This window comes from Salminus brasiliensis, chromosome 6, assembly GCF_030463535.1.
Source record: "Salminus brasiliensis chromosome 6, fSalBra1.hap2, whole genome shotgun sequence".
Classification (NCBI taxonomy): Eukaryota; Metazoa; Chordata; class Actinopteri; order Characiformes; family Bryconidae; genus Salminus; species Salminus brasiliensis.
In genome coordinates, this window is record NC_132883.1 from 43467138 (window position 1) to 43484054 (window position 16917).

The 16917-nt window shown below is 45.1% G+C and overlaps 1 protein-coding gene across 1 annotated transcript in view; it reads left to right on the top strand.

Annotated features, from left to right (window-relative positions):
- ulk1a (unc-51 like autophagy activating kinase 1a) overlaps positions 1 to 16917 on the top strand; it is a 28742-nt gene that overhangs the window by 2790 nt on the left and 9035 nt on the right. The window contains exons 4-17 of the mRNA XM_072682505.1: positions 2545 to 2577; positions 2816 to 2852; positions 6489 to 6662; positions 8035 to 8108; positions 8194 to 8295; positions 11586 to 11644; positions 13263 to 13345; positions 13455 to 13505; positions 14210 to 14298; positions 14457 to 14580; positions 14732 to 14786; positions 15733 to 15816; positions 16415 to 16522; positions 16614 to 16756. Of these exons, the coding sequence (XP_072538606.1) occupies positions 2545 to 2577; positions 2816 to 2852; positions 6489 to 6662; positions 8035 to 8108; positions 8194 to 8295; positions 11586 to 11644; positions 13263 to 13345; positions 13455 to 13505; positions 14210 to 14298; positions 14457 to 14580; positions 14732 to 14786; positions 15733 to 15816; positions 16415 to 16522; positions 16614 to 16756 (1216 nt within the window). The remainder of the gene's footprint in view (positions 1 to 2544; positions 2578 to 2815; positions 2853 to 6488; positions 6663 to 8034; positions 8109 to 8193; positions 8296 to 11585; positions 11645 to 13262; positions 13346 to 13454; positions 13506 to 14209; positions 14299 to 14456; positions 14581 to 14731; positions 14787 to 15732; positions 15817 to 16414; positions 16523 to 16613; positions 16757 to 16917) is intronic.

Sequence of the window (16917 nt, forward strand, 5' to 3'; positions counted from 1 at the left end):
CTAACTATCGAGGGTTAACCGGGTGCACCTGCATGGTTCCTGCATGCTCTGGTTCCTGTCTGTTATCCTCAGCTTGGCTTGATTTGCTGTTGAAAGGGCTGTTTGTATCACAACTGGTTAAACCACCGACACCCTTGTGCGTTGCCCACATCGCAAGCTCACACAAACCATTAGTGGCAGACAGGCCCGTCGCTCCTTTCCCACTCCTGGCAAAAGCCGTGACCTTCACTGAAGCGCCTGAACATAATAAGGGCTTTTATATTACACAGCCCTGCCAGTGGGAACACGCTCTCACAAATCCACCTACACAATGCAGCCACTTCCAGTGGCACACACAAACAAGAAAGGTGCTTATTACTGTATTGGCAGTGTGGGGATGTGTCTAGGCTGAAGCAGAGGGAGTAAATTGACTCTCCCAGCAGACAGGCGCCAAGCAGGACCTGCCTGACCGCAGTGTTTTATACACCAGGTGGCTAGTGGCTGGTCTGGCACACACAGTACAATGGCTTAAGTAAACCTAGCTAGGCCTCCGTCAGCAGAAACTACCAGCTGTTTTAATGAAGTGCCTTTATGGACACACTTAAAGGCCCATCTGTGCTGGAAGGGGTAATGGCTTCATTTGTTGTGCAGTGAGTTGTTCTCAGTGAGTGCTGTGTGAGTGTCCTCTGTGAGAGCTAGTGGTGTAGACATGGGACGATGTAGACCTAACCTAGCTAAAGCTAACGGCTGACTGTATGAACTAATGCTGCGGAATTATGCCCGGCTAGGACGTGCACAGGCACATGGACACCCCCAGAGATCCAGGCTGTCATGTCAAGCCGAATCATTGCTTTAACTAACTGGTAGAACTAGGGATGTGCCGATACCACTTTTTCTACTCTTTCCTACACCGATACCAGATTTTAAAGTATCTGTCGATACCGAGATCCGATACTGATACCAGCTCTGACTTAAATACTCGATAGATGGCTATAAATGAACAGCATGTACTGGTTGAGTAGCTGCACATTAGAAAAGTTTTAGAGCTGTGAAACAATAAAAATACGGCAGATTGCAGTAAGCAAGTACCAATCACCAATCAGCTTTTGATTTAGTGTTTCAAATTTACATTTTATTACAAGAACACGTCTCTATGTATCAACATACAAGTAAGCAAACCAAAATTTTATTTGTTTAAAAAAAAAAAAAAACATAACGGTGTCAGTAAGCTTTATGGTATCAGTGCTCTCTAGTGCCGGTACCGATACTGGCACTTACACACAATAACGATGCAGTATTGGTATCGGTGCAACACAAGAGCAGTGCACTAGGGCAGTGGTGGCTCAGCAGTTAGAGCACTGCGCTATTAATAACAGGGTTGTGGGTTCGATTCCCGGGCTCGGCAAGCTGCCACTGTTGGGCCCTTGAGCAAGGCCCTTTGCCCTCTTTGCTCCCCGGGTGCTGGAGTTGGCTGCCCACCGCTGTACATACCTTTATAAGGGCCTCAGTGCTAGCTAGCTCAGGGCTAACGCGTAGGCATTTTCTCTACTGACCCCAACATGAGTCTCACTCAATTGCTTTAGACATTCTTGGCTGGTTAAAGTTATTTTAACACCGTGATACTTTTGGAAACTGGGTTCTTGCATTGCTTCAAATATTTCGGTATTCTGCTACGTTCTCCAAAAATAACTCTTTATACCCGTCCCGTGTTTTGACTGGCCCCGTGACGTTAAATCCAACAACCTCCCCACCCATGTGAGAGTGTGTTGTCTCCTCTCAGCTGGGCAGTTTGGCGTCTCCTGTTCCTGCCCTGTCAGTGGAAACCAGCCTGGCCTGGCTGGACTCTGGCCAGCCCTGCTAAGCCCTGGCCTCTGTGATTCCTGTTGCGTAATAACTGGATCAGACCACGTCAGTGAATTCACGGGCAAAGAAATAAACCAAACATTGGGGCAGTTAGGGAATTGTAGACATGACCACTCACATTCGACCATGGCTTGATTTAGTTTGGCTAATGTTATGGTTTGTGATCATTGTTTAAGTGCACAGAATGCTCAAATGTGATTGGGCGAACTGTTTAAACAGCTGACATATAGATATTAAGACAATACCTCAAACTCCATTGGGGTTTAGGTTTAAAAAATAGTGTAAGGATGCAGTTTTACCCTAAATATTAGCACATTGTCATCTTCATTATATCATTAAACGTCTAATCAGTTCTAATCAGTGTGTTGGAGGGGATCTCTTTGACGTGCAAAAGCTAACCTCTTCAGAGCCAGATCAGGTATTAAAGGCAGTGCCAGTTCTTTGTTTTCACAGCCAGTGTTCAAGGGCTTGTCTGCTGACTCACTGGCTGGGGCTAAAGCTCACTCCCTTATTACTGGAGGGAGGGTGGTGGTGTTGGGAGGGTGGGGGGCGGTGGGGAGGTCACGTATTGTGCTGTAAAAGCTACACGTGAAGATTAAGGATGTGATTTGTGTTGTTTTTGTGGACGTCATGTGCTGACACTGTACTTCTTCATTTGAGGCTGGATGGAGTAACATTCTCTATCTCTGCTTTTGTAAACAGGAAATTTCGGGATGTGTCTACCTCGTCATGGAGGTAAGTGTAAACAGCTTGTCGGACGGGCGAATTGTCTTTCTCAGAGATCATCTTCCACACATGTCTGCATAGCACGGCTGAAACACTGCTCAATTCACACCTGCCTACGAAACAATATATTGAGCTCTGATGAAGCTGAAGCTGCTGTCTCTTAGTGCCGTAGTGTTACACTCACTCATCATGCCGGTGGGACGCTCCTGGGGTCTCAGTGTCATGCTTGTTGTTCTTTCTTTTGCAGTACTGCAATGGTGGAGATCTAGCAGAGTACCTGCACTGTAAGTCACCCAGCCTCTTTCCATAAAATTAACCACCACAGGAACCTAATCTACACCTTTGCTTGAATAAACTGATGATCCAACAAGGCACCATTCACAGAAACCTATAAGGGAAGACTGTGGGATAATAAAGCCTTAAACATCCCGCATTACAACCATGAGGAATTCAGAGTGTTTTACTGAGCTTAAGAGCGAGGTAAAGAGTGATCAGCACTTTTTCAAACTTCATATTATGAGTCTTTCAGGATGATCCAGTTCCTTTTGGTGTTCTGGATTTCAGATCCCAGAGGATCAGTTATTTTGATGCAGCAATGTCCATAAGGAGCATCACATTACAGGGACACTTACAGACATAGAGTTCTCCAATACAGAGTTATACAAGTGTAGCACACTAAAATGTGAGGGTGTTGTTAACAGTTGAGGCCAAAGTTTAATGCTTGTGGTGCCAATAAAAGTAGTGAGGTTTTTAAAAGTGTATTTCACAACATAGTCAACACTCTGAGCCAAAACACAGTCTAGAAAAGGTTCTTAAAATTGGGTTTAGTGCAAAAAATTAACAATTTTTAAAGGTTCTGTAAAAAACCTCTTTGTATTTAAAGAATCATTTAACCAGGTAAAGAATCATATCTGCATTCAAACGGTTCTTTGAATCATTGTTCTATGTGGAACTTTTGCCTTTCGTTAAGAACCTTTGAAGAACCACATTTTACTTTAACTTTAAACAATATTATTGTACAAGAAAACACTGTTTCATAAGTCATAAATACTGTAGTGTAAAATATGTGGTCTCTCAGGATGAGTGGGGACATGGGCTTACAGTAACGTTCTGGTTGACCAAATCAAACATCCTCATGGTCCAGCTTTGATCCAGTAGGTCCTGGAGCACTGGAGAGACTACATATCATCACTGTCACGCTAAAACCTTGTTTCTCCGTATTTTATGTTTTTCCCTTTTTGACATAATATGAATCTCACAGTTGTTCTCTACATTGTCTCCAAATTTCAAGATGGCTGCACCAATAGAAATGCTCCAAAATGCCTTGGAATAAATATATATTTTTTAAAAGTTAGGAAGGTCGTTTCCTTTTCCTGTGAAATTGCCATTTTGGAGATGCCAGGTTTTCGCTTGACAGCGATGAAGGGCAATGATTCCTATACATTCACCTAAACAGCTTTGTATTAAAATATTAAAATAATCTCCTCAGACCAAATTTATTACCGTGCATGTTAAAGGTGCCAGTAACTTTAGGCTCCTGCAGATGGCGCTGCATGAGGATGATTTCTGCCCCTGCTGGTGGACCCATAGACCCGTATGACCGTACGCTGCCGTACACCTGCAGATTCAGCTACTCCCTTCTCTCTGTGGTCTTCGGCCACGCCCAAATACAATCACTCCTTTTAGCCAATCATTAACTGTCTCTGCGACCCATTTCCCACAAATCCAATCTATCATCACGTCTCAATCTATGAATCCTGTCACACACCCCACTGGTAGTTATAGCCAAAGCATCCTTGTGCAGCGCCATCTACAGGAGCATGAAGTTACTACCTCCCTAAACACACAAGGTGACTAATCTGTTGTCTGGGGAGCTTATATTCTACATGCTACCACTGGTTGTGCTGCTCAGGCAAAACAACAGAAATCCATATCACATGTGTTTACTACCTAATTATGACGTTCTAATCACAGTCCAGACCAGCAGCTCAGACTGCAATGGTGTCTGGATCAGAGAAGGTTCACTATAGGTTCATATTCTCTGTAATGAACCTGTGGATTTATCACTTTGGTCCCTGTTGACTCCTCTGCAATAACCCTGACTCCTAAACGAGCTGCAGTTAAGGCTGTTCAGAACGTGAGCTGAGTGCCATTGTTTGTGAGCTCTGTATACTATCTGAAAACTTCTCTCTTCAGTCTTTCCCCAGAAAACAAACCCAGGCCCTCTCTGAATAGCCCCCCACTCGCCAATGCCTTTCCAAAAATAGAGCTTCGTAGAAACTGGGTGCAGCTACACCTACACGCATACGCACTTCACCAAACACAAACGCGTGTCCACACCGGCCTCCCGCTCTCAGGCTTCCAAAAGCTCAGTGTTTCAGAGGCAGATTATATTCACCGTATTAGCGCAGCCTGGTTTATTTTAGGCCCCTGTCGCCCTCCCTCAAGCCTTTAATAGAATCTTCTAGAGAACTGTTTGCCCCCTGCTGCTTCACCCTCTCCTCCCCTCCCCCCCTCCTCAATCCCCCGTCCTCACCCACTTGCTTGCTTTGTGGGATGGGAGGGTCCTGCGGCAGCCGGGTGAAACACACCCTGACCTCATCCACCTGTCAATCTCTTCTTTCCTGTGGTGGAAAAAAAACAGGACTAAAAATACACCTTCCTCTCACCGCTGGGTCTGGGAGGGGTGGATTTTGGGGGAGGAAATAGGGAAATAGACGGCTTGGGGGCGAGTAGCGGAGTAAAGTAATGATGGCCTTTTCACACAGCTTTTTAAAACCACCAGTTTTAGCTTGTTAACTTAACTTAATTAAGTCAAACGTTCTCCTAACTCACATGTTTTACTTCTGCATTCCAGTCTGGTCAACTTTACACACTGAGCTGGTCCTCAAATTGTGTAAGATGTTTAGTCTGTGGCTCCTCCCCCTCAATCTGTTTACTGTTTATTTCCATCTGCAGGTTAGAACACCTCCTATCACATGGGGGGAGACCTTCCTATTCCCAGACTTCTGACCATGGAGGGCTGTTAGTGGTATTAAAGGGGTTTAGACTTATGATCTCCTGAGCCTCCTGACAAGCAGGCAGTTAGACAGTTGCTCCACTCCAGAGCTGTGAAGCCATGTACATTTGTGAGCCTGAGAAAGAAGGGAAGGTAAATTCACTCAGAACTGTGTAATTACAAAGCTTTCGACCGGCCCTGCGGTCTAACTGCTGCTCAGTAAGTCTGAGGAGATCGTAAGTTTAAATCCCAGCGATTAGCTCAGCGCTCCATTGTTAAAAGCCTCCCAGTATGTAACCTGCAGATGGGAATTAACAGTAAACAGACTAAGGGGGCGGAGCCACAGACTGAACGTCTTACACAGTATTTCATCAGTTTCAGCTGCAGCTCATTTACTGATGATAGTGAGGATCAGCTCAGTATGGATTGTTGGCCAAGCTGATGTGAGTTAGGAGAACTTTTAACTAAATTCAATTAATTTAGTCAAAATTAAAGAGGCCATGATGCCAGATTGTCCAGCAACTTTCATCAGGGGCTTAGACCTGGAGGGCCTTAGTCCAGCACAGTTTGGTGATCCACCTCAGCTGTTAGTTTACAGGTTTACTAAATGTGTCAGAGCAGAAAAACCACCAAACTGTGGGCTCTGGTTTTGTAGGACTAACATGGGAAAACCTTGAGTTACATCAATGTTTAGATCAGCTACCAGTGATTACAAAATCCAGAGCTAGTCTCGCACTAACCTCACTCATTTAACCTCACTCATTTAACCTCACTCATTTGGAGGATGAGGTAACCCCCTGCAGCCTAATGGTTTTAGCTTTGAGCTGATGTAACCCTGCATTGAGCTTGTATTGAGCCACTGTGTAAAGTGACTTCTTTGCCGTGTGTTTTTCATCTGCTGTGTTCTGTTGTATCCAACCAGCTAAGGGCTCTCTGAGCGAGGACACTATCCGGAGCTTCTTGCTGCAGATAGCAGCAGCTATGAGTGTGCTGAGGAGTAAAGGCATCATCCATAGAGACCTGAAGCCCCAGAACATCCTCCTGGCCTACAGCGCAGGACGCAGGGCCAACCCCAACAACATCTGCGTCAAACTGGGTGAGCACTGGGTGGGCCTTTGGGGTAGTTATTTGAATAAGGGCTGTCAAAGACATACATAATATTAGCCATAACATTAGAAACATGCAATCAGCATTAGCACTGATTATGTGGATCCAGTGTCATGCTCGTGTCATGGGGTGGATATATCAGGCGTTGAAGGTGTTGAAACAGGACAGATGGACCAAACTGGGTCAGAACATCTCCTGAGGACTGCAGGGTGTTTTGCTTTGTGATCTTTGAGCTTGTTTTCTCAAATATTGTGTTTTGATGGCTATAGAAGATAGTGTTTACTCTGCACAAGTAAGTCCTCCCCAAAGCTGAAGCGAGGCCTACAGTGCTGAACTCATTGTCCTGCAGAACTTCTATAAACACTGTGGCTGTTGAGTCAACTCCGAAGACTGCGCTGTGTGTTCTGTGCCTGCCACTCAGCTCTGTTTGTTCATGAGGGACAAGAACGAGCCCTGTGACCAGCACTGCTCTCTCTCTCTCTCTCTCTCTCTCTCTCTCTCTCTCTCTCTCTCTTTGTCAGCGCCTGACTCACTGTGTCAATACAGAGAGATGGAAGCAAAGCACCTTGCCAAACTCCCAGAGTCCCGCCGTAGCTCCCCCTAGCACTAGCAATGCTTCCAATACTAGGGACACTCCTCCGATACATATTAAGCTAGCCACCCCCCCCCTAAAGTGCCAGGTACCCGGCTCTTCATCACACTAGAAGACCCACCCCCCCACCACCCTTCTGGAGAGAGCACGGCCAATTGTGCTCAATTAATCAATAATCAGTATCATCTATGACATAATAAACTGTCTCTGGAGATCCATTTACCCATTTACACTACCTGACCAAATGTTTGTGGACACCCCTTGTAATGAATGCATTCAGCTACTTTAAGTTGCACCCATGCACACACACAAAGACACAGCTCGTCTAGTCCCTGTAGAGGAGTACTGCTGATAGAATAGGACTCTCTGGAAAAGGAGGAGAGAGTGAATGTGAACCAATTGGCTGTGAGGCATTGAGCTGTGGAGCAGTGTAAGAACTGTGCTCCCTGGTATGATGATGATGGTTGGTGCTCCATCCAGTACTTTTAGCAATGAGTTAGGGAGTTGAGGATGAGGTAAGGTGCTGATTATCGTCCAACATCCTGACCTCATCAGCGCTATTGACACTGAATGCAGTTAAATCCTCACAGCAATGCTGAAAGCTCCAAAATCTAGTAGAAAGCCTTCATCCCTGGACTGTAGAGACAGTTACTCCAACAAAAGCAGGATCAGCTCTTTTATACATTGTTAAGCCCTGTAATGCATAGACATTATAATCTCTCTCTTTCTCTCTCTCTCTCTCTCTCTCTCTCTCTCTCTCTCTGTCCAGCTGATTTTGGCTTTGCCCGGTACCTGCAGGGCAACACTATGGCCGCCACACTTTGCGGCTCCCCCATGTACATGGTAAGTCTCCTCCAGCGTCCAGTACTGACTGTGGATTGAAGCTTGGTGAGCACCTAACAGTAACAGTTCCACGTGATGTTGGCAGGCTCCTGAGGTGATCATGTCACAGAATTACGATGCCAAAGCTGACCTGTGGAGTGTGGGCACCATCATCTTCCAGTGCCTGACTGGAAAAGCACCATTTCAGGTAGCATACACATACCCGAGCCTGACCAACATATGAACAACTTCTCAAGTCAAGTCAAATCAAGAGGCTTAGTAAACATGAACCTGTTGGCACCATGCTGCCTAATGCCAGGCGTGGGCTAGTAGAGGGGTATAAAGCCCCTCAGCAGCATTGAGCTGTGGGGCAGTGGAAGACCTGTGTTTTCTGGAATGATGAATGGTAGAGCTCCATCCGATACTTTTGGGATGAGGAGTTGGGAAGTTGGGGATGAGGAGGTGGGGTGGTGATCATCATCCAACATCCTGACCTCACTAATTCTCCTGTTGCTGAATGCAATCAAGTCTTCACAACAATGCTCCTCCAAAATCTTGGAGAAAGCCTTCTTCTCTGGACATTAAAGGCAGTTATTCCAACAAAAGCAGGATAAGACCCTTGATTTCAGAAGAAACAGTGAACAATGAGCAGGTGTCCCAATACTTTTGTCCATATGGTATGTAATGGAGTTATTTGCTGTATATTCTCAGTGCCAGTGCCAGAAGTGTTGGGACCAGGCTCTCTACCAGAGTACATCACTCAGTAACATTCCAGACAGGTTTTGTGGTTTTAGGTCAGGACTAGTCTTTGGCCCACTACACTGGAAAAGCCGATTCCAAAACATAATGCCGTTGCGTAAGAGAGCAGTCCCCTGGTTTCCCACGGAAAAAAGGGTCCATGGTCAAGGGTCAGTCTGGAACATTTTTCATTGTGAAATCGCAACAGCAGATTTATTTACACGGCAGCACAGCGGTGTGAAATTGTGATTGTGACACTATTTCATAATCATCTGATAAACAGAACCGGAGGATGTCAGCAGAACCAGACAGGCGCACATATAACTCTTCTGTGTCAGGCAGACAGCTGCCCCCACCTCACATTCTGGGTATGGGGAATGGGGTGCCCTTGCCCGAGAGTAGACCCCTATTTTATTTCCACTACAAGCTTCCAGAAGTTCAGCTTGGCTTGCTTGTGGCAGCAGTGTTAACATTCCCACCTAACGCACCACATTTCAGTACGGCCACATTTCAGCTTTTAAAGCCACATCATAACTTATTTTAACTGTATTGCTGAAATCTTACGTCATGGAGGCCTGACACGAGTCAAATATAGATGCTTTGTTGGTGGTCAGCGTGACTTGAACATGGTTACGGCTAAATGCAGCACTGTACAGAGGTTGTAGCCACTTAGTCACGTTACTATAAATCATTTGTCTCAGCAGTGAGAGAGTTTATACTGTAGAAGCTCCAGATCACATCAGAACAGATAAAGCAGGTGAACATCAATCCAGTAAAAAGGAGAAACAGGAGCTTCTCATTCTGAAGAAAGAAAGTAGTGAGATCTTGTCGGTGAGCTAATCTGAAGAACAGAGCTCGGTTCCTCCAGGTTTCTCCTGGACGCCCCCCCCCCAGTCCAGCCAGCACAGCAGCAGCAGCAGCAGCAGCTCACCTGATTTACCATCATTAAGCCCTGATTTACCAAACCAGGAGAACCTTAAATAATACTAGACTCCATGAGGAGAACTTTGGAGATGTTCTAATGATGAACACAGTGATGGAGAACCTCCACAATGTTCTGTATAAATGTTACACTACATTGACAAAAGTATTGGGACACCTGCTCATTTGTCATTGTTTCATCTGAAGTCCAGGGTATTAAAATGAGTTCCCCCTGCTGTAGTAATCTCTACTGTCCTGTGAAGACTTCCCACTAGACTTTTTGTCAATGAATTGCTGTGAGCTTTGATTGCATTCAGGGACAAGAGCATCAGTGAGGATGATAATCACCATCTAATGTCATCCCAAACTCCCCAACTCATTTATACCCCTCTACTTATTCCCCATATCTGGCATTAGTCCTGGTACCAATAGGTTCATGTTTATCTGCTTCAGAGAGGCCTCTTCTATTGCGCTGTCACTGCACATGATGTAAAAGACAGGGAGATAACATCAGAGTTATTTGAACTGACCTGGGTGTTCCCTATTACTGAACGAAGAGTGGTGCCAAGAGTTTAATGGAACCTGCTATTCATACCTAAGGTGACACTCTGGTGACCCTGAAGCCTGAAGCTGAGCGTTGAAGCTCAGTATACTAAACCCTTGTATCTGCCTGTCTAAATGTTTGTAGGCACGCATTCATTCATTGTGTCTTTTGAAATTAAGGGTATTTATAGGCAGTTTGGGCCACTTTGCTGCTGTATCTGCCTCTACTATTCTGGGAGGGCTTTGCACTAGATGTTGGAACATTTACGTTTAGCAGACACTTTTATCCAGAGCGACTTACAAAAGTGCCTCACTGTTTCCTCAGAAGAAGAACCTCAGCTAGTTTGAATAGAATAAAATTTAAAGATACCTCTAAGTTTAGATACGACACACAAGTTAATATGGAGACCATCATACTCCATCCGCTCTAATACTATTCGCCCAAGTACTCTCGGAAGAGGAGAAGGTCTTCAGTCTGGGTTTGAAGGCAGTGAGCGACTCTTCGGTGCAGGACAGAAAAATTGTCGGGGCGTGGGCTAGATAGAGGGGTATAAAGCCCCCCAGCAGCATTGAGCTGTGGAGCACTGGAACTCCAGTGTTCTCTGGAATGGGAATTGGGAATTTGGGATGATGAGGTAGGGTGGTGATTATCATCCAACATCTTGACCTCACTAACGCTCTTATCACTGAATGCAATCAAATCCTCACAGCAATGCTTCAAAAAAAAAATCTAGTAGAAAGTCTAGTATCTTCTTCCCTGGACTGTAGATACAGAGTTACTCCAACAAAAGTAGGATAAACTCCTTTTAATACCCTTGGCTTCTGAAGAAACTATAAACAAACAGGTGTCCCAATACTTATGTCCTTGTGTTTCAGAATGTTTCAGAACCCGTTGCCGTTTTAGTCTTGTTCTGCTAGTGGGCTTCAACCAGCCTGGCTGGTCTGAGAACAGCACACTCGCCAGCACTCGGCCTCATACTTTCAACTGACACTTTTCCCTGGCCACTCACCTTGGGTCAGCCAACCAGACCCGCATAGCATGAAGGTTAACCTGTCTGGTATAAATAGCCGCAGCTCTCTGTTTCAATGGGTCTGTGTTTGTAGTCGTGCTGCTAAATTTCATGGTGGCGCATCTCCGGTGAAGCGATCAGTCTTTTTTAGATTTAGGATGTTGACTGGTGGCACACGTTAGTGCCGAGATAAACAGGTCAGTGAGTTTGTGTAAGATGGTAAGTGGTTGCTCCACACCCTCACACTATCGTGTGTATCTCTCTCACCCTTTTTTTACTTCTCTAGGCCAGCAGCCCACAGGAGTTGCGACAATTCTATGAAAGAAACCGGAACCTCAGTCCCAAGTAAGTGGTTTCTAAAGTCTTCCCTGAAGCCATTAATACTAAGTACTAAGATAAACAAGGCACACATGATCCTGTGTTTGTTTGTGTGTTTGTTTGTTTTTTTGCAGAAGCACAAAAATATGATCATGTTTACACTTTGCCACAGCTTTAGCAGTACATGTCCACTAGGGGGTGCTATAGGAACTGACTTTAGGTCATTCAGGACGTGCAGTTGTGTCGGTAGTTTTGCAAAGTTGAAAAGGGTTTGCAGAGCAGCTGCAAATATCCCCCCCCTGTAATAATAAGAGGGTGGAGAGGGCCGGCTGGTTAGCTGGACCAGCTAGTGTCAGTATGCTGTGCTGTATTGTGTTCATTGGAAAACCAGTACAAACTCTTAAGAACCCTGAGATACACTGAGAGTGTGTATCTGGAGACGTGCGGGTGAAGCTAACGGCCAATTTGGAACTGGATAGTCCACTACAACATGATCTGATGAGCTTGTAATCGGTATTAATAGAGCAACATTAAACACATCAGCATGAATAAACAGGACTAACGTCACTCAGTCGGGTACGGGGAAAGTGGTGAAATGGAGGAAAGGTCGAGTTCGCTAACATGAGAATGTTCCAAATGTGTGCTGAGCTGCCAGACGATGAGCACAAGAGCAACATTTGGTCGATGGCTCGGTCAAAGATCATCCACGTTTAGTTTGGGCAGAAAGTTCAGGACTTCTGACTAGTGTCCCAACCTACCGTTTACTCACCAATCCATACAGTCCCTATACGGACTTCTGCTACCCGCGTCAGACCAGCTGCCCACTCTCCTGCTACTGCTATCTGCCTACCGACTACAGTGAAGTTGACATGGGCTCTATCTATTGGCTACTATCATTATTCTTACCACCACCAACCTTCATGATTACTTTCATTATTTGAGTAACAGTACAGTCTCTACTATGCTCATATTGGTGATCTACTATAGTATGATGATATCAGCACATGTGGTGGTAGCGTGAGTTTCTATCAGTCATTTATAAGTAGTCCTGACCAGAGCAAAGTCCCACTTCTGAGTTTTGGATCCTCCCAAGGTTTCGTCCTCCAGCTCTGAGGGAGCCTTTGGCTTGCTCACCGGAGTATAGGGGCTGGGCCCTATGTGTAACCCCAGTTGTTAGGTGCAGGCTGAGTATAGGGTCTGGGCCCTATGTGTAACCCCAGTTGTTAGGTGCAGGCTGAGTATAGGGGCTGGGCCCTATGTGTAACCCCAGTTGTTAGGTGCAGGCTGAGTATAGGGGGTGGGCCCTATGTATAACCCCAGTTGTTAGGTGCAGGCTGAATATAGGGGCTGGGCCCTATGTGGAGCCACCTTTCCAAGACCCAGGTTAAGACTCAGCCTAGACTAACACAATTTCCAACCATGATTCACCACCCGCACTGCAGTTTAGTCCAGGACTAGACTTGGTATCAGTACCAGTAACAGTAACAGAACCTCTGTGTAGAATTACGGTATAGTTACTACTTTCCTGAGCACTACTTCAGGAGAGGCTCATCCCGTTAAGAAATCAGCCCACATTCAGCATGTAAGGGTTTGATTGTAGTGTTTTTAAGCGAAATCTCATATTATTTGAACCCCCTTTTCCCAGCATCCCACGTGAAACCTCCAGTCACCTACGGCACCTGCTGCTGGGCCTGCTGCAGAGGAACCACAGAGACCGGATGGACTTTGGTCAGTGCATGCTCACGTTTACACAGCTTGAATGGATGATCTCCGGTTCATCCAGTAAACACAAATATGACCTCCTGGAATTAAATAACTGTTGTTTGCTCTTTCCCAGATGAGTTTTTTCACCACCCGTTCCTGGAAGCCAGCTCAGCTGTGCGAAAATGTAAGCTTTGCCTTTTTCACTCTCAGGTATTTCCTTAAATACAGCCCTGCTCTGTTTTCTGCCTGGTTTCTTGGGAGGCTTTTCATCAAAGCCCTGTCAAATTATTATTTATGCAAGACCAACTTCTTCATATAACCAAGGAAGACACTTTAGATGAACATGAAGCGTGAAGCACTTAATGAAGGAGTGTTAAAAGATTAGCAAATAGCTGTTTGTACGGAGCAAAAGTGTGCAGACATCTGCTCATCCAGTGTTTCTTCTGAAATCAAGGGTTTTAATTGGCAGTCTGTCCTCTGCACTTTTGCTGCAGTAACAGCAGGTACTGTCCTGTAAGAAAGCTAGCTTTACTCCAGATATTGGAGCATTGCTGGGAGGATTTGATTGCATTCAGCCATACAAGAGCATCAGTGAGGTCAGGTACTGATGTTGGATGATTAGTTCTGGACACTCCAGCTCATCCCAAAGATACTGGATGGAGCTTCACCACTCCAGAGAATGCCCAATACCCCCCTAGCCGATGCTATGTAGAGCGCCATCTTGCCAGCAATAAGTGGCTGAATTAAGTAGCTAGAGGAGATGTCCACAAACTTTTGGTCCTTTCATTGGATTTTCATATTTTCCAGTGGAAGCAGCACTCTGTCCTTCTCCTAACAGGATTTTCAGTTAATCAAGTTTAGTGACGTCTCTCTCCTTCTCTCACTCAGCCTCTCCTGTGCCCATGCCTTCCTACCCCAGCTCAGGATCTGGAAGCTCTAGCAGTGGTTCTTCAACCTCACACCTCACCCCCACACAGGTGACACACACATAGTTATTTTCACATTCATTATTTTACACATTTTTAAATGCATATTTTAATTAAGTGATAACTGAATGAATTAACAATAATTTAATTAATTAATTAACGTTTTAAATTGCCACCCATATGAAGAGTGTTTATTTCCTGCTTGGCAGTCGGACGCTGAAACCCAAAGACCACACCCACTTCCCAAAGACACGCCTCCTTCTGCTTCTCCGCTGAAAGACTCCTTCTCCTCAGAGACTGAGGATTTCGTCATGGTGCCTGTGCAGTTCACCAGTAAGCAGAGCACACAGATATATCTGTATATTATGTTAATGAGATCACAATGTAACACACATTTATTCTCATATATTTGAATAACCACGCCCATCTAAAAGTAACCGTGAGAGCCGATAGCTGCTGTTATAAACAGTACTGATCTGTGTAGGTGAGATAGCAGACCAAGGAGGACAAGCCAATCAGGAGAGCGAGATGCAGAGTGGGTAAGTGCTGAGTTTTAGACCTGTTGCACCTAACCATAACCCTAATAGTACTGAATATTTCAGGTACGCCATATACAGCTACACTATATGGACAAAAGTATTGGGACACACCTCTTAATCATTGAGTTCAGGTGTGAACACCACTGGTGTGAAAAATCAAGCACCGAGCCATTCAGTCTGCCTTTCTTACACACATTAGTGAAAGAGCTCACTGAACTCCAGCATGGTTCTGTAATAGGAGCCACCACTGCAACAACAACTGAGCTGGAGACGTTTAGTACCTCCTAGATTCCAGAGCAGGGTCGCAGAGTGCTGAGGAACATCGTGCAGAAAAGTCTCCAACACTCTGCTGACTCAGTAACTGCTGTTAGAGCTACAAAGGGGGGCCAACTCCATATTAATGCCTATAGCTTTTAAAATGGGATGTCATTAAAGGTGGGATACTGGAATGTGTTGGTGTCCCAATACTTTTGTCCATATAGTCTATTTCAGCCTTCCATGTTAGCCACCATTGCTTTTTCTGGGTTTTTTTTAGTGTAATTAAATAAGTACTGAGAAACTATTATGCAGCACACCCATGCAAATGGCTACTGAGTGATATGAGAAGTGTGTGTGTGTGTGTGTGTGTGTGTGTATATATATATATATTTTGTGAGGAATGTGGATCAGATGTGTGTATGAGTGTGTCCTTGTTCTGCTGTCTTACTGACATGTTAACCCCTTTACCTTTGTTTTTAGGAGCCTCAGGGTGTGTGTGTGCGTGTGTGTGTGTTTGTGTGTGTGTGTGTGTGTGTGTGTATGCAGTCAACTTGAAACTCAGCCATGTCTTTATTGACTGCTTGGCTGGGTTGACCTTCTCTAAGTGTTGGAGAGCATTAGGTAGTGGGATTGTTCTCCTCCTTGTTTTCTGTAAGTGTTTGTTGACACCTGTGTGTGACTTTCTCAGGTGTTCTTTGCTCAGCCCTGCTGCCTGTGTAGGAAGGACACCCCCGTCCTCACCTTCACTTCAAATGTCTCCAAACACTGCCAGGTAAGGGTGTATCTGTGTATGTGTGTCTTGACTGTTTTGCAAGGACAAGAAAACCATAGAACTGTCTTAGGTGCAAACCTTCATGTTCTTGCATTTCCTCACTGAATGCAATCAAATCATTACAGCAACACCTTCCCTGGACAGTAGAGTCAGTTACTCCAACACCAGCAGTTTATAGTACCTTTCATGAGCAAATGTCCCAATACTTTTGTCCATATATTACGCATATTTGTGCTTGTGTGTGTATATGTATAGAACATGTTATATCTTAGATATAGGTGCTTACATATCTAGATAATATTATAGTACTATATATATATATATGTGTGTGTGTGTGTGTGTGTGTGTGTGTGTGTGAGGGGCATGCGAAAGTGTCAGAGAAAGTGAAAAAGCTCTGGCTTGGTGGATTTCACGGATCACTAAGAAACAAATGGTCTTTATGAGTCTCTGGGACTGCTAGTGTCAATCATTATGCACACACACACACATACACACTCACACACACACACACACACACACACACACACACACACACACACTGCACACATCAACTTACAAAACATCCCCCTCCTTTCCTCTCCTTCTCCTCTCTCTCTAGGCCTGTGGAGTGCTGTGGTAGCAGCTACAGCCAGTCTGTGCCTGTTCCAGTGCCTACACAGATCCACAACTACCAGAGGATGGAGCAGAACCTGCAGGGGGCGTCCAGGTGGGCTTGCTTTTAAAAGTCACACACACTGTTCTTTACCTCAAACCATGTTGAGATGTTAACTAATCTCATTGTATTTCTGCTCTCTCAGGACCACAGTGCCCACAAATCACTACTGCATGGGTGGTGTCCCTGGATGTGGTCGGACAGGTGGCTCTCCTGAGTCTGGATTTGGCTTGACTCATCGCAGGCTGTCCACAGGGGGGTCCAGACCATACCAGCCCTCTCCACAAGGTACAGACTAGAGTTGATATTGACATAGAGGATCTCGGGTTATCTTCAGTTCATCTCCAGTACTGCAAACATTCATACACACACAGGTCACATATACCGTTTACACACACACACACACACACACACACACACACACTGTTCTTCAGATAAACCAAAGCCCT